General features: G+C 30.0%; 1 protein-coding gene across 1 annotated transcript in view; it reads right to left on the bottom strand.

Annotated features, from left to right (window-relative positions):
* The window catches only part of LOC142321110 (uncharacterized), a 103,827-nt gene that overhangs the window by 5,348 nt on the left and 75,603 nt on the right, over positions 1-22,876 (bottom strand). The window contains exons 14-17 of the mRNA XM_075359103.1: positions 16,753-16,957; positions 10,285-10,438; positions 5,775-6,166; positions 1,770-2,045 (exon numbers count right to left, since the gene is read on the bottom strand). Of these exons, the coding sequence (XP_075215218.1) occupies positions 1,770-2,045; positions 5,775-6,166; positions 10,285-10,438; positions 16,753-16,957 (1,027 nt within the window). The remainder of the gene's footprint in view (positions 1-1,769; positions 2,046-5,774; positions 6,167-10,284; positions 10,439-16,752; positions 16,958-22,876) is intronic.

The following is a 22,876-nucleotide window of genomic DNA, read 5'->3' as shown; positions in this document are numbered from 1 at the left end:
TTAGTATTTCATATTTTGCCATTAATTAAGTAGTTTTTTTATAAAGCATGAAAATATTGCTTACAAAAAATAAATATAAAATGTTTTGGTTGATGATAACATGAAAAACTGTAACAATGTTAACTGTGATTCATATAATTACATCCATAATTTCTTATTCAAAAGATAGTGGACTACTTTATGAACAATTTATATATAATCAGTAGCAGACCCGGCAATGCTTCACTATTGTTAGATTTGAGTATATATTAAATGAACACAATTGAAAGTTTGATAAAACATTAAAAAACTAGGCATTATGAAACTTCACAAAATTGAATCTTTCACTTTATAAAAGTCAGATTGTAAATAAATCCGATTGTCAAAACAACACTACCTACCGGATTTAATTCAAACTACTCTCTAAACACAGTAGTCAGTTCAAAATATCCTCAAATTTCTTTCTATTGGTCAGATTGAGGATATCAATAGCTTTAAACCTTCTCTAGACAACGCGGACCATTTTACAAAAATTCCGTGCATAAATCGATCCAGTAGCTTTTTAATCTATAGCAGTCCCACATACAAACAATGCCTTTTATATACATATAGCAGAAGAATGTCTGTTTGTATATTTCTTTGATGTTTCGTAAATATCTCAACACCGGCGCCACCTAACAGGTATAGTTTTTGCAAAAGTCTTTTCACATAACTAATATATATTCTGAATACGAGTCAAATCAGTCCATAAATACAATTTTTCTAAATAGCTCAACCCAGCACCACCTAGCGGGTCTATTTTTTACAAAAATATTTCTTTTTACATTAACTAATATATATTCTGAATATGAGCCAAATTGTACCATAAATGCAATTTTTCCAAATACCTCAACCCCAGCGCCATCTAGCAGGTCCATTTTTTTGCAGAGGTATTTCTTTCCATGTAAATAACACATATTCTGAATATGAGCCAAATTAGACCATAAATACAACTTTTCAAAATATCTTGACCCCAGTGCCACCTAGCGTGTCTAAACTTAATTCAGAAATCTTTGCAGGCGCGCACAACTCACCAAAGTTTCATTGCGATCAGATGAATTGTATAGGAATGCATACGGGACAAACAAACATTCATATACATATATATAAGAAAATTAAAATAAAATTTTTTTAATTAAATGAAAACAACAATAGAATATCTTTTTCTTTTCTTTTTTTAAAGAATTAAAAAAAACACCACTAAAAGGTTTAAGGAATGTAATTACTAATATATTAAAATTGATAACATTATCTTTAATTTAATAAACTATATGTTTACAATGAAAATAGGATTTTTGATTTAAAAAAAAACCTTGCATGACTCTTAAAGTACTTGCTGATTTAACTCTAATAACATTAATAAAAAAATTATATTAAATTAAGGCCCTTTAGAAAAAAAAGTATATGGGGAATGCAATTTTGTAACTCCGATATAAAAAAACATATCTGATGGGTGGGCCATTTGCTGGGGCTACCAAATGACAAGCATTGAAAAGAATCTAGATGAGAACCCAGAAGGAAAAATAAAACCTAGGTCAAAGAAAGATTTACAGAGAAACTTCAGAATGGAGTCAGGTGGTTTGGAATTTTGGAAGCCAAAGACCATAAGTGTTGTAGCACAAAGTTTACTAAATAAATAAAAGTTACATAAATTACATATAAATTACTATAATAATAAATTAATACAAATAATTACATAAATTACTATTGATCTGGTAAAATGAAAATTAACCAAATAAAATACAACTTACCTCTAAACGCTTTACACATTTTTAATTCCAAATTTATACATCCTAATTCAATATCAGCTGAAGTAACAGCGTGAGTATATAACTGAGAAGCACCAGATTCAAAACATTTCTTTGATTTTTTATAATATTTCAAAGCTCTATGAAAATCGTTTTTAAAATCTAACAAAACAGCATAATGAAGGTATAACATAGCTTCTCTACTAACCAGCCAATCTTTTAACATCAGAATATCATCATCTCGTCTTAGGCTTAAATTATGAATTTGTTTCCTAGCATCTGTAAAAAAAAAGGAAAAGTAATTTTAATACAGTAATAATACAATTAAAAAAAATTCAATTTTCTTAGGAATGTTAAACTTGCTTAACTATTACATATACTTGAACTGCTGTTGGTAGTGTAGAGTCCATGAAGGAGGTAGGAAGGCAGATAGGTTCAGAGGCAGTTCAAAAAAAAAATTATTTTATCACAGTGATTTTTTGCAAGAATTATTTATGCAAAAAGAGTTTAGATTGGTGTTTCCGAATACCAATGCACAAGTAGAACAAGGACCTAATTAAAAATAGAATTAAGAAAAAAATTGACAGTAAGAATGAGTAATTTCTTGAAATAACACTGGTCAATGTAAAAGTTTGATCTGAAAAGGGAGAAGGTGTTCTATATAGTACTTTATAACCTGAATCTGAATATTCCGAAACTGAATATTAGTATTAGTAATATCTGAATATTAGTATTCCGAAACAACCCATCACATAACGTTCTTAAGTTTCAACCCCTTAAATTTATTTGTTTCATCATTCATGGAACAAACAATACAAATAAGTTTGTATGTCTAGATGTCTTATTGCTTATTCACATCTGATTTATTTGTGATGGATGCTGTAGAATATATAGAATTGATACATAACAGTTGAATGATGTCATTTCATGTCAAGCCAGACATGGTATAGACATGACAGCGAATCAAGCAATTAACAATTTAACGTGATGAAATTTTCTTCCAAATGAGTTCAGCTCATTTTATTTAATATCAAGATTTGTTAACTTGTGTACGCGTGTGTTTCGCGCTATGTTTTATTGGACTCTATTGTGAAACAATTTTATGAAGTATTTTGAGTAATTATTTATAAATTAATACTTAATTATTTTTATAATTAAGGAAGTATTTCTATAATATTTCAATTTACTCTCATTCATTAAAACATTTTGAATTTTACAATAAATAAAAATCGAGCTTGTAAAAATTCTCCAAATATTTTTTGATGTTTGTGGAGAATTAACCATAAAAAGTCAATGAAAACCATTATCAAATCTGCTGAAAACTGCTTATAAACATTATTTTGACCTTTAGGAGACCAAATCCTGGACTCCATATGTCACAGGCATCAAGGGCTATGTTAGACTAACCCACTGGTTATAAGGGAAAAAAAAGGAATTTGCCTTTTGGTGTAGCTATGATTTCACCACTATTTTTGCTTAACAAATGTTACTGGTTTTAATTCAAACAATAAAAGCAGTATTGCACACACAGATGTTCATTCAGCTCTGAGACCAGTACTTCATGATGTTGATTTATCAATTCTGATTGCTCCAACTTCTTGGAAAGACATTTCTGATTCCCAGAAGGCTCAACCAATGAATCCTCAACTTCAATAAATATTAATTACATTCCAGAAGAATCAAATACTGAGCCTCACCTCATCACACAAGCAGAACTGAGAGAGCTAATTTGTAACTTAATAAACAAGGATACTAAAATTTTAGTTAATAGAAATTGAAATGAAAATTTACTTTAATACTGTAGGAGAGATGGTTTAATTTGTTCCTGCCATGATGTTAGGGGGCTAATGTCTGAACTATGGTTGGGTCTAGTTTGCTTACTATTATAGTAATTAGTATTGATATTAATCAAATTGAAATAATTTTTGTTCTTGGTTTAAATTTTTCATTTGATGCAATTCTTGATATATATATGAATATAATTATTAGTCCTCCTACTGTTGTTAAGAATATACATTGAATACGTTATTAATGATCAGCATTTATTTATACTCATCAAAAAGAAGCTTAAAAGCAGTGTTGTTGCATAACTCAAATAAGTTTTCTTCTATACTGGTAGCTCATGCTGTAGGAATGAAAGAAGCATAAGAAAGTATGTCAAAAATTTAAAAAGCTATTAAGTATGATGAACACTCATGGAAAATCATTGCTGACTTGAAAGTGATAGGGCTTCTTTTTGGTTTCCAGAGTGGCTTTACAACATAATGCGCTTCTTGTGTTTGTGGGATATTCAGGCCATAGATAAACACTACACAGTTAAAGACTGGCCAAAAAGAAATCAGTTTAACCCAGGAAAGGAAAATGTTGTCAATATTCCCCTTGTCGAAGCAGATCATATTGTTTTAGTACCTCTACACATAAAACTAGGCCTGATGAAGAATTTTGTAAAACCATTTGATAAAGTTGGAGACACTTTAAATATTTAGCTGAGATTTTTTTACAATTAAGTTAAGCCAAATCAAAAGAGGGAATATTCATTGTGCCACAAATAAGAAAATTAATTCGTGAAAATATATTTGACAGCAAACTGAATCCTAAAAAATTAGCAGCATGGAAGTTATTCAAAGATGTTGTTATTGGGGTTTCTTGGAAACAAAAAAGCTGAAATCCATGATATCATATAAATGAACTCTTAGTGAACTACAAAAATTTAGGTGACACAATGTCATTGAAAATTCATTTTTTACATTCTCACTTGGACTTTTTCCCTTTAAATTTGGGTGACATCAGCGATGAACAAAAAGAAAGGTTTCACCAAGATATACTGCAGATGGAACAACATTATCAAAGCAGTTGGGATGAATCTATGATGACTGACTACTACTGGATAATAAAAAGAGAAGACTTCATTAAACACAAAAGGGAAATAAGAAAAAAATAAATTAAAATAAACATAAATGTCTGCAAAATAAAGATAGTAATTTTAATTGTAATTTTTATTATTAATATTTTTGTATTCTATTATTTAAGAAGTTTCTCAATATTTTAAAGGGTAATAAATAAAAATCTGAGATTAAGAAACACTGATTTCATTTTAAAATATAGCACAAAAAATACATTCTAATACACCTACTTTTATTTCAGTTCCAATTTTGTTTTTTGTTTACCTGTTAGAATTTATAAATATAATAAATGATTAAAATCATTTATGACAAGCAGCCATAAAATTCAAAGACAAACCTTTACAGAAATTTGATTTAAACTTATCATATGAAGTATATTTCTCATAGAACAATACATTGTTCCAGCATTGTCCCATTCTTAGTACTGTGAAGAAGTCACAAAACTCTTTAAGTGTATCATGCAACTTCTTACACACTAGATCGTCTGAATAGTGTCAAAATGGCAACCATTTATCTTCAACTTTATCTTGTAGAAGAAAAAGTTACATAGGGTCAAATCTAGTATGTACAGAGAGTGACCTTTATGTAATTGCAGCTGAAAAACTCATATTTTTTAAGCTGCATGAAAGCAAACATTATCACAGTTGATCTAATTGCTCTCAATCCACAGTTCAGATTTTATATTAAATAATTATCTTCAAATGCTTTGGAATATTATAGTTTTGCAAGAAGGTGAGATATTATAGGTGCAAAAAGATGAGAAGCTGAACTTGGAATGAATTCATTGAACACAACCCTACAAATGTAATTTGTCACCTTGACTTCTGTTCATCCTTTAGTGCTGTTCTTTCCCTATTAAAACATAAGTGACACCTAAAACACCTCACTTAGATTGTTGGTTCATTGCTATAAGTTTGGATTATTTCTACCTTGTGGTCCATAGTGAAATTGCAGTTATTATGCATGTAGTAAGACAGATCCTGATGAACATGGAGCAGCAACACCGCTCAACATGCTGACTCATGGTCACTGCTTGCTGTTGCTGTGGATACATGTATGCACAAGCATTCAAAAAATACTATTAATAAAATAGAATATTACTCACATTTAAACCATGTTGCAGAAATGGTATATGAATTTTTCATGTATAATACAGTTGCCCTCAAAATAATAATGTCAACAAATATACACATGGAACATACATTTTTACAAGCAGAGAATACAGTATCCTCTAAATACAGAGTAACACCAGCATCTTTAAATAACATCGGTGAGGCATTGTTGATATTATATGTTGATCTTAAACAAAAATCATCTGTCTTTCTGTAATAGCCATCATCTCCATCACTATATACAGGTATAGGACTCAACAACTGAGCTTGTATTTTAGTCTTTAAACCAAGTATAACTTCAATACTACGTAATTTCAATTCACAATCATCTAATTTATATACAGTCACATCAATCCAAGATAATGAAACTAATAACCTGCATGTCCTGCAAACAGAAAAAAGTAAAAATCTAATCTTCTAAGAAGCAGATAACATTAAACAGAGGGGCTAGTCCCTTCATGATTAAAATGTAATTCCAGTTTTTATAATTATATATTAACAAGCCAAATCAGCAGGCTTGCATTCAATTCCTGGCAAGAGTGCAGTATTACTGATCAATAATTTCACCCATCTTTCTTATTGAAATAATAGTAAAAGCATGTCCAAGTCATATTAATAAATAAAATGATGCATATTATATAGGCACCAGGAAATATACAAAGATTTGACATTTAACATTTTAATTTGAGTTTATACTTGCTGTAATTCTATAACATATATAAATTTGTAATATTCAGATCATATCTGCAGACTTACGCAAGTAGAAAACTGCTCATTTTACAAGTCTCAGGCTCATTGATTGAAAGGAAAAAACCATCTCCTCTAAAAATTCAAATTCAGCAATATTCAATACAAAGTCTAATGTTCAAATTATAGGAGGAAAAAGTTATCCCACAATGTAATGGCAAAATCAATTGTTCTATTTAAACAGTAAATTTGTACACGCAATGGATTGAACTATTAATAACAAATTAATAATTTTCTGCGACATTTTTCTATTTATTTAATCCACAATCCTAGATAATTATATTAATGAATCTGAGCAATGAGAGTTGTAATAAAATAAATAAAAAATTTTAAAAATTGAATAAATATTTATTCTAAAATATATACTATTCATTTTTGTCACCATATCATTACATTTATATACATTTCTTTCAACATCAAATATATTTTGGCACTATGATCCTCATCTTGCTGTTAAGTGGTTGAAAACCACAATGTTAATCTTTTGTCATTAATGGATGTTTTCAACCTCTTAAGTAAGCCACTTTTTCTCTGTTTATGTAATGATAACTTGTTTCCCAGAAAGATTGAAATTGGCCAGAGCAAATCTAATATTTAAATCAGGTGACAAATATTATGCTTTCAAGTAAAATAATACTAAATTCCAATATCAATATTAAACACACTGTTTATGGTACTTGAATGTATTCTACATGTTAAGGTTACGAAAGACATTTAACCACTCATATTTGAGGTACAACATGGTTTTCTTTCTGAAAGACCCTCTATAACTATACTGCATTCAAAATCTTTTTGCCAAAGATGCAGACAAATTTTGTACAAGGACACATATTGTCATCAGCAATCCTATTGGCTTTATAATCATATGAAAAAAAAATTAATACAAAAAGTTACTTCATTTGATAAAAATCTAAAAAACATATATATAGGCCTGTAAAGTAGACAGTATCACACACCACTTGAAATTCAGTATGTGTATTAAGTAGATATATTGTGTAGTGGCAACCAAAAGAATTCTGTTAACTAATAGTAAATATATAATTTTATTCAATGACCCTGTTAAAAATAAAAAAAAGGTGAAAAAAGTTTAAGAAAACAAATATTTTGCAAGATATAAATAATTATAAAATTTCTCACAGAAATTTACTAATTTATTCAAAATTTATATTTGTAATTCTGAATTAATATAAATTGTTTGAATAATTTATCTCAAACCTTGACTTATATTCTTTGATTGTAAAATTCAATTACATTCACATGTGTCTATGTGTACATTTATTTATTTTCTGCTTCATATATGCAATAAATAACGTAATTATTTTGAATTCATTTATGTGTCAATATTTTAAGAGTTGTTCATATTAACAGTTATGAATAGGGTTTAAAAGTGTCATCCTTTGTAAAAACAAATAAAAAAGGAACCAGAGTCCACATTAGCCAATGAAATATAATCTTAAATTTTTATAAAACTTTGAAGAAAATCCTGAATGGTGTATATACAATATTGTTCATAAAATCGCAGCTTTAGTTGCTACTTTATTAGCAGTAGGAGTTTCCATTAAAAGTATACATTCCATTACTGAGCAAAAAAGACACATATAGTGTAAGTCTCTGGCTGAACATAAACCCTAAAAGAAAACCACATTTAATAATACTATGGATGAATGTGTAGAGAGAAATAAGAAGAAAAGTTCACAAATTCTTTTTTTTTAGAAATGTAATACCAAGACTTATAATACCAAAAAAATATTAAAATCTTAATCACCAACTATCTTGAAGCAGACAACTTTGTTTAAAATATTAAAGCTTAATTTCAAATCTGAAAAAAGAAAACATAAAAGTAACCTACTTGACAGTTAAGATATTAATTACTATCTAGAGAAGATATTGCTCTGAAGAGCAGAGAAGACTGAGGCTCTTTATCATTCATACTGAAAGCAAAAAAGGCTTCGTAAACGAGCCTTGTGAATATTTGGATCCAGTTCTGATAATGATTACCTTACAGATATGAATAAAAAAAAATGTAAAGAATGGTTTAACTTCAATTAAAAAAAAAAAAAAATTAGATAATAATGGTGTAACAGTTATGGACAATGCTCTATACCATTCTGTAAAAGTGGAGACTTTATCTACTAATAATTTGACAAAACCAAAAATGATTAAATAGCTAACTGTTATGGGAGTCTCTATTAATGAGACTATGTTGGAAGTGAAATTACTAAAGTTGGTTTCTTTGCACAAGCAAAATTACAACAAACATCTTCAGGAAAAAATAGTAAAACAAAAGTTACCCTTATCATTATGAGTTAAAACTTAACTTTCAAAGATTCAAATAATGTGACTTTTAATAAAGGATATAAAAAAATACTAATCAAATGTATTTTTCAGGTATTATTGAAAAAAAGGGAAATTGCTTAAAGCATGTTTTTGATGAAGAAGAAATGATTATGTGGAAATTAGATGTTATAGTTGAAAATATTCAACTTGTCATAACAAACGAAGATGAACCTTCTTCTGAATCTAACCAACTGTACAATTAGATTAGAATAACGTGAGCCAAAATTAATAACTAAAACCTAAACCAATAACTAACACAAAATTTTAAAAACTGAAAAAGATCATGATATACCTGTGTAAGATTATCCAAAAAATTGCTGATGATTAATATTAGTGAAAGTTCAGCATATGCAATTATAAAAAATGATTTGACAATGAATAGTGGATGAAACATATGTACTCAAATGAGTAAATATAGATTCAAACTAACATCAGCAGTACAAGATGGTTTATATCAACAGTAACTCTGACTTCCTTATCACCATAATGACTGATGATGAAAAAGTTTGATAAAGGATTTAGTAAGACTCAGCCAGTGCAGTGGAAGTTTGTAATCTTAATAGTCCCAGATAAAAAAAAAATGAAGAGCAAAATTGAAGTGATACTGAAAATTCTTTTTTACTACGATAGAAAACTATATTGAGAATAAAATTTCAAAAACGCAACACTTAATAAATAAATAATAATAATAATCAATAATAATAATAATAATAATAATATATAATCAAGAAGTTTTCTGTAGTCTTTCTGAAATGTGGAAAATAGTGTTAACTAATGCTAATAGGGGCTTTCCATTATAACAACTTCATTTTTGATATGGCATAGTTTAATAATATGTAGCATTTATTAATAAACAAACATTCCTGGTTTACATTGTAATACTATAATTTAATTTTAGGCAAAGAATCTAGTTTCCATAACCAATAACAAAATTTTACATTAAATTTTTTGAACTACGACTTAAAATTTTTAATACTTTCAGAACTTTTTGACCCTGTAGACAACATTTAAACTATTAAACATTTAGGCTATTAAACTAAACAGAGAAATCAAATTACAGAATAAAGGAAAACCGTTAAACAAATAATATCAACACACCTAAAGAAAGGATAAATAAATCATTGGTATAAAAAAAAGGATGAAGAAAATATGATTTTTTTTAAAGTAAAAGTTTCTAGATCACAAGTGACTACAAAACTTAAACATTTTTTAATATGTAATAAAAACTTATCATGCTTTGTTTTTTTCAAATTTGTATAAATCCTGATGCAAGTGTAGAACTGAGATGAAAAGTTTGATATCCTTACTTCATAAAATCAGTAATTAATAAACACATACATTCAGGGACAACAGCAATCTGATGTAATTAAAAATATATAATATATAATAAATAATATCATAATAACAGAATTCTGTTACCAAAGAGGCAATGCAAGTTTCTGAGCAATAATTAATTCCTCTTTAAGATGTAAATACGCATAATTTGGAAGTAATAGATTACAATAATACTGACTCGCACAAGTCCCTATTTCAAATAACATTCTCTGTATTTCACATTGTTCATTATAATCATCTGCAAAAAAGAAAAACAATTACAATTACAAACACATATAAAATAACAAATTTCAAATAAATATACATACAATTATATAATGGTTAAAAAACTACTAAAAAATATTATAACCAACTGAAATGTATCCTAACAGTATGGTATTTAAAATCGGATCTCATTAACCACAGTTAATGCATTCCTAGGAAATACAATGCACAAATTCATGAGCAATGAAATATAAAAATTTACAAAAATACATACTAAATCCATGGAAAGACAATATTTGGCATGAGCCATTTTTGCTCAACATTTTTAATTTTTATGAAGTGTTGAAGTGTTAGACCTCTGTATCTATATGAATGTAAAACTGTCATCAAAGTTTTTGAGGAATTTTTTTTTGACAGCCTTTTTTGTTTGCACAATTACTTGTTTTTCACAAATAACATGTTTTGCAAAAAACCATGTAACTCCCTTATTTACAAAAATATCATGATAATTTAAAAACCAGAATGTTCAGCATGAAACTGTCTAAAATTGTTTAAACTATTTTCTTAAAATATTAAGGAAATTAGTATATAAAATGAATTTAAAGTTAAAATTCAATTTTCAAAGCAAGTATTTTTCATGAAGGAAAAGAGTCTTATATTGATTATTCTTTCCTGTCAAAGTTGTCTTATAATGTGGCTTGGAAATTAAGTTTCAACCAGGAGACTTAGGTCCTTTTTTTCCTAGAGGCCTTCAAAGATGTTCGATTGGCTGTTTCCACCATTTTCAGTGCTTTATATCAAAACAGGGACTGAGTAAAAAAAATTTAAAACTTTACAGGTAGCATTTCTTCCAAATATAAACACGCTGTATAAATTTGATCACCGAGACTTACCTAGTTCAGGAGTTACAGAGCACCAAAAGTTGGTTGAAAATGTGCTGAGTACATAGGCATGTACTCATTTATGTCTTTATCAACCAGAGCCTCTCTATTTATTGTTAGATAAGCTTAAATTTGATTTAATAATAATTCTAGATGACTAAAAAGAAAAAAGTATATAAGTATAAAACCCTATGTTTTGATTGTTTAAGGGTAAAAATATTTATGATAAAATATTCTAATTTAACTATAAGTACTTAATTTTTATAATGCGCTGGCTTATGTATTACAACTCAAGCTCACAAAGTTAAAAAATACATATAGTCATTGTAGGCCAAAAAACACTATTTTTATTATAACTTGGAATAAAGCCTACTGACTTGTAGACACAGGAGATTCATGCCTGAGCTTGTTGAGAAATGAAACTCCCCCCTCCTACATTCACCACACAAAACCTTTGGCATAAGTGGGTTGACTTCAGTTGAGTAGTTGAGTTGGTTGAGTGACATGTGCTTTGATTTTATTTAAGGTTTCTTTCTTTTAAAATTCTTAATAGTTATTTTGTTTAGGCCTTTAGGATATATTTATGTATACCAGTTAATCATTTATTACAAACTTTAATGGGTGAAGTAATAAATGAACTGTATCATAAACAAGATAATAAGCCAGTCCTTGAAGAGGTAATTAGTATTAATGATTTGCCAGAACAAAACCATTAAGATAAAAATTTCTGTTGAAATTAAAAATATTTGTCATTACCGTAAATTTAAATAATTAGAAAAGTTCAATCACAAATTTGGAAGAAAATGTCGTGATCCCTTAAAAACTCAAAAAAAAAAAAAAAAAAAAAAAAAACAGTAAAAAATGGCTTGTGTAGTATACTTCTTGAGCATCTCTCTAAGCCAACAAATTTTAATGTAAATTTAATACCTGGTAAAGCTCTTTGCCCAACATGTGCTTCAAAACTTTTTAATAACAAATCAGTAAGCGTTCCTAGCAAACATGAAGATGAATTTGTTCCTGAAGCATATGAACACATTGAGGAAACAACTTTGCAAAGATTAGCTCAGTATGTGAAACATAGAACTCTGTCCTATCTGTAAAATAATGAAATTAAATAAAGAACAAAGGCATTCTGCACTACAGAAAAAACTGAGAAAATCATGTCTGCTGTAAAACTAAAATTGGAAACCTCATCTGGCACAGATTTTGAAGAAAAAATCAGCCTAGTTGTAGCACATAGGTAAATGAGTATGAAAGTCTGATTGTAAAACTCAAACAAAAATGTAAATTGGCTAGTAAAGATGATAAAATCAAAATTACTAGCCTTTTGTCAAATTCATGGTCAAGAAATAAAATTGTTGAAGAATTTGGTGTGTCTCATCATCTAGTAAACATGACAAGGCAATTAGTAAAGGATCAAAATATTCTATAACATTTTTAAAAAATTCAAGGTAATAAGATCAGTGAAGAGGTTATTAAGAGTGTAATTTTATTTTGCGAAGATGATGAAAATAGTCGATTGTGTCCAGGGAAGAAAGAATATGTTTCAACACTTATAAACAACATTACATAAACAAAAGTGATTAATCTTGATCTCCCTAAATGAGCTCTTCAGTCTATATAAGCTAAAATACCCTGACCACAAAATAGGCTGGTCAATGTTTTGTTCTTTGTGGCCAAAATAGTGTTCTGCCAGGTTCATCTAGTATGCACAATGTCTGTGTCTGCAAATATCATCAAAATACTAAATTGATGACGGAGAGAGCTAAGCTTAATGTAAGTTACAGAGATTTGATTGACCTCCTTGTCAAAAGAAGAGTGTATGTTGAATGAAGGGGGAAACCCAATTTTGTATCAACCTTTATTTTGACTCTTTGGACACCCAGAAGTTTATATGTGACTGAAAAAGAAGAGTGTATGTTGAATGACTGTAAAGATTGACCTGGGCCAGAAACTGTACAGGAAATTTTATTTCAGAATATTGATAATTTGCCAGACAAAATTCCATTCAAACAGTGGGTGCAAACTGATAGGGCTCATTATACAAATCTAACCAAGTGATGAGTTTATGATTTCAATGGCAGACAAACTCATGACTTTAAAGTCACATCACTTTATTTCCAAAGTTCAATCCAATTATTTCAAGGAACTCAAAGAAAACCTTGATGATGGTGAATGTCTCATTATTGGAGACTTTTCTGAAAATTACACCTTCACCATTCAAGATGAAATTGAAAGCTTTCATTGGAAAAACTCACAGGCTTCTCTGCATGCATTTGTATTTTACTTCAGTCCAAGTTTGCTGTTAAGTATACATAAGTTATGTATAATAAATAAGCGAGAGCCATTCTAACAATACTACTGCTGTACACAATTTTCAATGACAACTAATAAGTGAGATTAAAAGTGTGTTACCTGATGTTACAAAATTAATACATTTTAGCGAAGGTGCTAGTAGCCAATATAAAAATAAGAACTTCATCAATTTTGGAGTGGAACTTCTTTGCTTCTCATGGCAAGAACTGTTGTGATGGAATTGGAGGCACAACCAAGCGAAAAGTGACAAGGGCAAGCCTGCAAAGGCCATACAATAACCATATTTTGACTCCAAATTTTTAAATATGTTTAAATTTTACAATGATAAAATGACAGGTGTAAAATATATATTTGTCCCATCAAAAGAAATATAGGCTACAGAGGACAAACTTAAACAAAGGTTTGAATGTTGCTTACAAGTAAAAGGTACAAGAAATTACCATCGATTCATTCCTGTAAGTGATGTTATCCTATATCAAGATCAGAGAAATTTGATACCATCAAATATATATTCTGTTTACTAACACAAACTCTTTAGGAATCCAAGACAACAACATTGCTTATATCTATGATGTTAAATGGTGGATTGGAAGAGTGAAGGAGAAAAAAGAAGAAAACAACAATGTTCTGGTTCAATTTTCCATCCATCAGGTCCCAAATCATCTTTTCAGTTACAAAAAAAAAAAGAAGATATTGTTTGGGTTCCTGTAAAGAATGTTTTGAGAAAAATTACTTACTTAGAATAACAGCCACGACTGGAAGAACATATAATATATCAGAGAAGTTGTGCAGTGAAATCTCATCAATTTTTAATATTTTAAGGAAATACTAAAATTATGATTTGTCCACCATCACTTTTAGCTAAACAATATTAATGGCCTTTATTCTTTATGCTATGACATATTAACAATTTCATGGTCTTTGTACAATAAACTTGTATCATATACTATTGGAATGAAATTTGTTTTATTATTAAAAAATACCTAATATACTGATATTACAATTTTATTGCCACAATCTTAAAGTGTGAAAATACTTGAACATTTTCAACCAAATTTGGTGCTCTGTAACTCCTGAAGTAGGTAAGTCTCAGTGATCAAATCTATGCAGCATGTTTATGTTTGGAAGAAGTGTTAACTGTAAAATTTTCAAATTTTTTCACTATGTTCCTGTTTAGATATAAGGCACTGAAAATTGTTAAAAACAGCCGATCGGCCATATTTGAAGGCCTCTAGGAAAAAAAGGACATACATCTCCTGGATGAGACTTAAGTTCTAAGACACGTTATAAGATAATTTTGACATGTAAGACTCTTTTTCATCATGAAAAATACTGGTCTTGAAAACTGAATTTTAATTGTAAATTCATTTCATATACATATATTTTTTATTGGCAACTTCCTTAATACTTATAAGAAAATAGTTTAAACAATTTTAGACAATTTCATACTGAACATTCTGGTTTTTAAATTACCATATCTTTACAAATAAGGGAGTTACATGGTTTTTCACAAGCCACATTGTTCGTGAAAAACAAGTAATCTGTGCAAACAAAAAACGGCTGCCAAAAAAAAAAGAATAATCCTCCAAATTTTTTGATCATAGTTTTACATTCATATAGATACAGAGGTTTCCTAAAAAACACTTTTATAAAAATAAAAAAATGTTGAGCAAAAATGGCTGTATAATTTGATACGGATTGACCCTAATTACATTTATGTCAAAAAATTGCATCTTGGGTATGTGTTTTTGTAAATTTCTCATGTTTCAAAAAAAGAATCAGAGAAAAAGAAAGAATCTCTATAAAAAAATTTTTAATTATAATTTTTCATTCATAAAGGTACTACTAGCCCCTGGTAAATATATTATGACAAAAAGTGTTCAGCAACCAAAATTATTTTTATTGTGAGATTTGAAATGGATTGGGCCAATAATGTACAATGTAAAAGAGTAAAATGACAAAATACATGGACAATCTAGAGAATAACTTACATTCAGCTGTTGTTTGAGAAGGAGTGGGGGTAGCAGCGCCGTCTTGGTTGTCATTGCTAGCTTTAATCAGTACCCAACAAGCTGTACTAAATGAAATGACTATGACACATCTTGCTAATTTTTTACAAGTGTTTAAAGTGTGTTCGGCAAAAGTAAATCCTTCCAGCTGTGAAGTGAAATCAATTATCAGATTTCTTTTGACAAGAAAACTACAAACTCATTGAAATTTAATGGGAACTATATGATGTTTATGGGAAAGATGAGTGAAGGTGCAGTGAGGCAGTGGTGAATCATGTTTAAAAATGGCCACTCAAATTTTGATGAAAACGATGCAGCCAGCCTAGTGTTCTGCCTGACAAACTGGTAGCAAAGGTTGATGAAGAGATTCATGCTAATAAGCACTTTACCATTGCACAGCTTTCATTTTAGTTTTAGAAAATTTTTGTCTTTTACATGAAGTTGTGACAAACAAGTTGGATTACCATAAGTTTTGCTCTTGCTGGGTTCTAAAACTGTTTCAGAACAACAGTATTCTTGAACAAGAAAGAGGTAATTTTTGTCGTGCTACAATAAACGCAGAAGTTTATTGTGAGATCATAAAAAAGCTGTAGAGTGCAATCCAAAACAAGTGGTGTGACTTCTGGATTTTCATCATTTATGACAATGCATGCTCTGCATACAGTTCACTGTATCCAAGAGCTTTTGGAAAAATTCCAATTACAGGCAAAAATCAGATGATTAAAAATTAAATTTATAGCATGTGAAAACAAAATACCATGCCATACCAGGATTTGAACTCAGAACTGTTGTTACCAGCATTACAACAGTACCAGCAAAGGTACACTATTGTATTTTCCAGTGCAAGTTAACAATATTAGTATGTAAAAATGACAAGAAAAAAAACAAGGCAATTGCTGCTATTATTTTGTTTTTTTTTTCCTGTTAAATTAGTTCCACAAATAAAACTCTAGCTTGTCTGCAGGGATGTGGAAATTAAATTTTGTAGCATATGAAAAATGTCATTCTTGACCAGGATTTGAACCTGGGACCTTTAACATGAAAGCTGAAATGCTACCAATCCACCACTATATATATATATATATATTGATCACAATATACATATATCTACGATATATATAATATGAATTATAAATGCTTACCCCAAGAAAACTGATGAACAGCAAAGCGAATGACAGATGATAATTTATGTATAGCAAAATTAGTTGTTGAAGGTTCTCCAGCCCATAACAGTTCACTATTTGATACCACAAGAAATTTAGTGACAACCAGTAAATATTTTATATATGGTATATTTTTTGTAAAAGTAAATGACAACTGGCGAAGGAGAGATGAAACATCATTTAACTGAAATAAAAAAAAAAATACAAAATTATACACAATAGTGTAACTCATATTTCAAGGCTAGATAATAGGGAAAAATGAAACAGTATAACTGGAATTTGCCTATTAATGTAGAATGTGAAAAATAGTTTTACATTAATGATCAGTAATAAATAATATTAGTTTACCATCGTACTTTATGATGGTGTTCTAAGCAGTTGCTCATTCTATTGAATTTTTGATTTGACCCAGAAAACTGGCTAGTTGTCAATGAAAGAAAATTAATCTTTATTTCAATGTGGCAAGACAGTTTCAATGTGGTACAGGTCCTACAATGAAGACATTTTCAAATTAGTTATTTGGCAGTGTTCTAGATATTAAATATGACAATTCCTCAATCAATGAAAATATAAAAAAATTCAGCTGAAGTAAATAATGATTAGAGTACATTCTCACTGGTTGGTTCATAAACAAGCCATAGCATAAGCACTTTCTTGAAAGACCTACAATTGTAGGAATCAAACCAAAATACCTCTCTACAGATTTCAAATTAACAAATGAGAGTTAATTTTTTAAACATCACAATTAATATGGTAGCATAAGATCCTGGTATTGTTTTCATTAACAATAATAAATTATGCTAACAATTCTCACAACACAAAACCATTGAATTTTCCTAAGTTAACCGTGTAGGACATTATATCAATCAATTCAGATAAACTGTTTTTCTTTATAAACTAGAAAGGAAAAACTGAAGAAGTATACTCTGTAAAAAAAACAGCAGAATAAACAATGCAGCAAATAATTGTGATTAATGAATTCAAAAGGCTCAGGATCAATTCATAGTGTTTAAATTCAACAAAATGAGGGAATTGTACACAATACTAGTAAACAGCATGTGTTTAGCAAATCATGTTCACGTCAGCCAATTCACAGTTAAATTAACTGCATGATCTTCCCAAAGAACCAATTTTTTTTTCCTAAGAGAAAGAGTTTTGATGAATTCCTAGGGTATATGAAGGAACCGAAAAAAAACCTTACTCAACTTATGCTAAAAGACGGACGTCTGCTGCAATATGTCTCTAAACTTTATTAAGCAGCTGTAACAAATTATAATTGATATGGTAGTCATCCTACCATGTTATTAAAATGAATAATTACTTTTCTGATGTAACACAAAATACCATGTTGACCTTACACTTGTGTGCTAAATTAGATGCAATATATCTCCCTCTATGAATCATGAGATATCTCCCTCACATATATATATCTCCCTCTATGAATCATGAGACCTTGCCGTTGGTACAGGAACTTGAGTCCTCAGTGATACAGAGTAGCTGGACCGAAGGTTCAGCCATATCAGAAAGGTATCTGTTGAGAGCCAGACTAAGGAATGATTCCTGAAAGAAGGCAGCAGCTCTTTCAGTAGTTGTTAAGGGCATAGGTCAGGACGATTTAAACAGGCACATCAACATCACTAAGTTGTCTGAGTACTGCGCAGCTAAAATCAATGGAAAACTACAGCCACTTTTTTTCCAAGAAAATGTAGCTCTCTGTATTTTCATATAACAATGATGGTAAAATATTCCGGAGGTAAACTAGTCCCCTGTTTGGATCTCCAGGTAGGGATTACTAAGGAAGAGGACATCAGAAAATTAAAAAATAACATTCTACGAGTCGGATCATGGAATGTTAGAAGTCTAAAAAAGGTTGGTAGGTTAGAAAATTTAAAGAGGGAAATGGATAGGATATATGTAGATGTAGTAGGAATTAGCGAGGTTCGGTGGGAAAACGACTTTTGGTCAGGTGATTTTAGAATAATTAACTCAGCTTCAAATAAAGGGCAGGCAGGAGTAGGTTTCGTAATGAACAAGAAGATAAAGAAAAGAGTAGAGTATTTCAAAATGCATAGCGATAGAATCATTGTAATAAGGATAAAATCGAAACCTAAACCGACAACGATTGTTAAAGTCTATATGCATACAAGTCCCCATGATGATGATGAAATAGTGTGTACATGAAGAAATTGACAAAGCAATTAAACACATTAAAGGAGATGAAAATTTAATAATAGTTGGAGATTGGAATGCAAGCATTGGAAAAGGAAAGGAAGGAAATATAGTGGGTGAATACAGGCTGGGCAAAAGGAATGAAAGAAGGGACCGACTTATAGAGTTTTGCACGAAGTATAACTTAGTAATTGTCAATACCCAGTTTAAAAATCATAACAGAAGAATATACACAAAAAAGCCAGGCGATACTGCAAGGTATCAGATAGATTATATCATGGTTAAGCAAAGATTTAGAAATCAACTCGTCGACTACAAAACTTACCCTGGAGCAGATATTGATAGCGCCCATAATTTAGTGATAATGAAATGTAAATTGGGGTTTAAAAATCTGAATAAAAGGTGTCAGATGAATCAGTAGAATTTAGAGAAGCTTGAGGAAGAGGAGGACATCGCAAAAGGTCTGAGTAAAAAAGATAAAGTAGAAATTTAGAAGAAAAATGGGAGAAAGTTAAAAAGGTAATTCTTAAATCAGCAGAAGCGAACGTAGGCAGAACAAAGAGAACTGGTAGAAAACCTTGGATTTCAGACGATATATTGCAGCTGATGGATGAACGTAGAAAATATAAGAATGCTAATGATGAAGAAAGTAAAAGGAACTATAGACAATTAAGAAATACTATAAACAGGAAGTGCAAACTAGCGAAAGAAGAGTGGATTAAAGAAAAGTGTTCAGAAGTGGAAAGCGAAATGAACATTGGTAGAATAGTTGGAGCATACAGGAAAGTTAAGGAAAATTTTGGGGTACATAAATTAAAATCTAATAATATGTTAAACAAAGATGGTACACAGATTTATAATACGAAAGACAGTCGATAGATGGGTGGAATATATTGAAGAGTTATACGGAGGAAATGAATTAGAAAATGATGTTGTAGAGGAAGAAGAAAAAGTCGAAGGGGATGAAAGGGGACAAATAATACTGAGATCTGAATTTAAGAGAGCATTAAAAGATTTGAATGACAGAAAGGCTCCTGGAATACCTGTAGAATTGCTGCGCAGTGCAGGTGAGGAAGCGATTGATAATTATACAAACTGGTGTGTAATATTTATGAAAAAGGGGAAGTTCCATCAGACTTCAAAAAGAGTGTTATAATCATGATACCAAAGAAAGCAGGAGCAGATAAATGTGAAGAATACAGAACAATTAGCTTTAGCCATGAATCAAAAATCTTAACTAGAATTCTGTACAGAAGAATTGAGAGGAGAGTGTAAGAAGTGTTAGGAGAAGACCAATTTGGTTTCAGAAAAAGTATAGAGACAAGGGAAGCAATTTTAGGGCTCAGATTAATAGTAGAAGGAAGATTAAAAAAAACAAACCAACATACTTGGCATTTATAAACCTAGAGAAGGCATTCGATAACGTAGACTGGAATAAAATGTTCAGCATTTAAAAAAATTAGGGTTCAAATACAAAGATAGAAGAACGATTGTTAACATTTACAGGAACCAAACAGCAACAGTAATAATTGAAGAACATAACAAAGAAGCTGTATTAAAAAAGGGAGTCTGACAAGGATGTTCCCTATCCTTGTTACTTTTTAATCTTTACATAGAACTAGCAGTTAATGATGATAAAGAACAATTTAGATCCAGAGTAACAGTACAAGGTGAAAAGATAAAGATGCTACAATTTGCTGATGATATAATAATTCTAGCTGAGAGTAAAAAGGATTTAGAAGAAACAATGATGAACAGCATGGATGAAGTCCTACGCAAGAACTACCGCCTGAAAATGAAAGTAATGAAATGTAGTAGAAATAATGAAGATGGACCACTGAATGTGAAAGTAGGAAGAGAAAAGATTATGGAGGTAGAAGAATTTTGTTATTTGGGAAGTAGAATTACTAAAGATAGACAAAGCAGGAGTGATATAAATGCCGAGTAGCACAGGCGAAATAAGCCTTCAGTCAGAAATATAATTTGTTTACATCAAAAATTAATTTAAATGACAGGAAAAGATTTTTGAAAACATATGTTTGGAGTGTCGCTTTATATGGAAGTGAAACTTGGATGATCACAGTACCTGAAAAGAAAAGATTAGAAGCTTTTGAAATGTGATGCTATAGGAGAATGTTAAAAATCAGATGGGTGGATAAAGTGGCAAATGAAGAGGTGATGCAGCAAATCGATGACGAAAGTAGCATTTGGAAAAATATAGTTAAAAGAAGATTCAAACTCATAGGCCACATATTAAGGCATCCTGAAATAGTCACTTTAATATTACAGGGTCAGGGTCGAAGGGAAAAATTGCGCAGGCAGGCAACATTTGGAATATGTAAAACAAATTGTTAGGGATGTAGGATGTAGGGGGTATACCGAAATGAAACGACTAGCACTAGATAGGGAATCTTGGCGAACTGCATCAAACCAGTCAAGTGACTGACGAGAAAAAAAATATATATATACATATATATTTCACATATTTTCTCAACAGAAACGCGTACATTAATTTGTTGCTTTACACTACCTATCCTAATCTTTTAATGATTGTGAAAAAGTAAAGAAATCAGACACAAGAGTACAATTTAGAGTTACTTCTCTAAGAGTTTGAAGATGTCTTTACTGAATGTAACCCTCATTTCAGTGGCTTCAGCATACTATTATGCAACAGTAACAGTGTTTGAAGAGTCAGCAAACTGGTTATATTAGAAAACTGAGTATGACTAGACAATACAGAAGTAGAAGTAGATGCATCCAAGTACACAGTTAAACATTTTTTTTTTTGCAATCTTGAATCAAAGTAAGTTTTCTGAATACAAAGACAGTAAATGGTAGGTAATTTTCATGCTACATTTGATGAGAAAAATGATAGTAAAATCTGATTTTTTATAAATCCTACTTTTTAGATATATCATCAAATAAAACTGCAAAGATATAAAATGAGAAGAAAGATGCTGCAGGAAGTAGTAGTTATTGTTGTAAAACAACTCCAACATTATTAAAAATCATACAATATTTTATCTAACAACTTAGTAACAGTAACACAATTACAGATAACATTATCTTAACATTAAATGACATACGCTTTAGATCAGCTTATTATTTATTCGAAGCAGTACAGAAAATAGTTAATTTCAAAATTTAAAATAATCTATGAAAATGATTTGATTTGTTAAGTATGTAATAAAACATATTTTACATGGTGATAATATTTGTAAATTTCAAGAAAGCTTATGACTGCATCCACAGGGAATCCCTACTAAAAATTCCACGACACCTTTGACTACATACCTAATTAATAAACATGATAAAAGTGATCCTCATAAACACTAAGTCAAAGGTAAAAGGCTCTCACCACTATTATTCAACTGTATTCTAGAAATGGTAATGAGGGAATGACTCAAAAAATTCCCCCCAAAGTAAAAATAGGCCAGAAGATCAAAACAAACTGTCTTGATTTCACTGACAAATTGGCACTGCAAGTAAACATCAACGAAGCTAAACATATACAGTAATAAAATCAAAATAATAATCCAATTTAAATATCTTGGAGAAATAATAACAAACAATCTAAACGAAAAAACCTTGAACCAAATAAGAAGAAACAAACTAGCTAAGGCTCAAAAATTAACCTGGTGTACTTATAATAAAAACTGTCTATCTGTAAACACAGATATATAACACCAACACAGTTACAAAATCAGAATCCACTGATGCAGCAGAAACACTCTTCAACCTGAACAAATAATCAAAGACAGACAGATTTCAGAAAATCAAAATAAGAATTGGAAGAACCTGCATCAATAAAAAGTACCAGAAAGATGGGCAGTGGTGAACTGTGCCCAATAAAGTTGTATACAAAGAATTAGAACCCATCAATGATACCATGTGTAAGAGGAAACTAGGATTCTTTGGACATATCATGAGGATA

This window comes from Lycorma delicatula, chromosome 3 (assembly GCF_047948215.1).
Source record: "Lycorma delicatula isolate Av1 chromosome 3, ASM4794821v1, whole genome shotgun sequence".
Taxonomy (NCBI): domain Eukaryota; kingdom Metazoa; phylum Arthropoda; class Insecta; order Hemiptera; family Fulgoridae; genus Lycorma; species Lycorma delicatula.
This window is presented reverse-complemented; position numbering and strand designations above follow the sequence as displayed.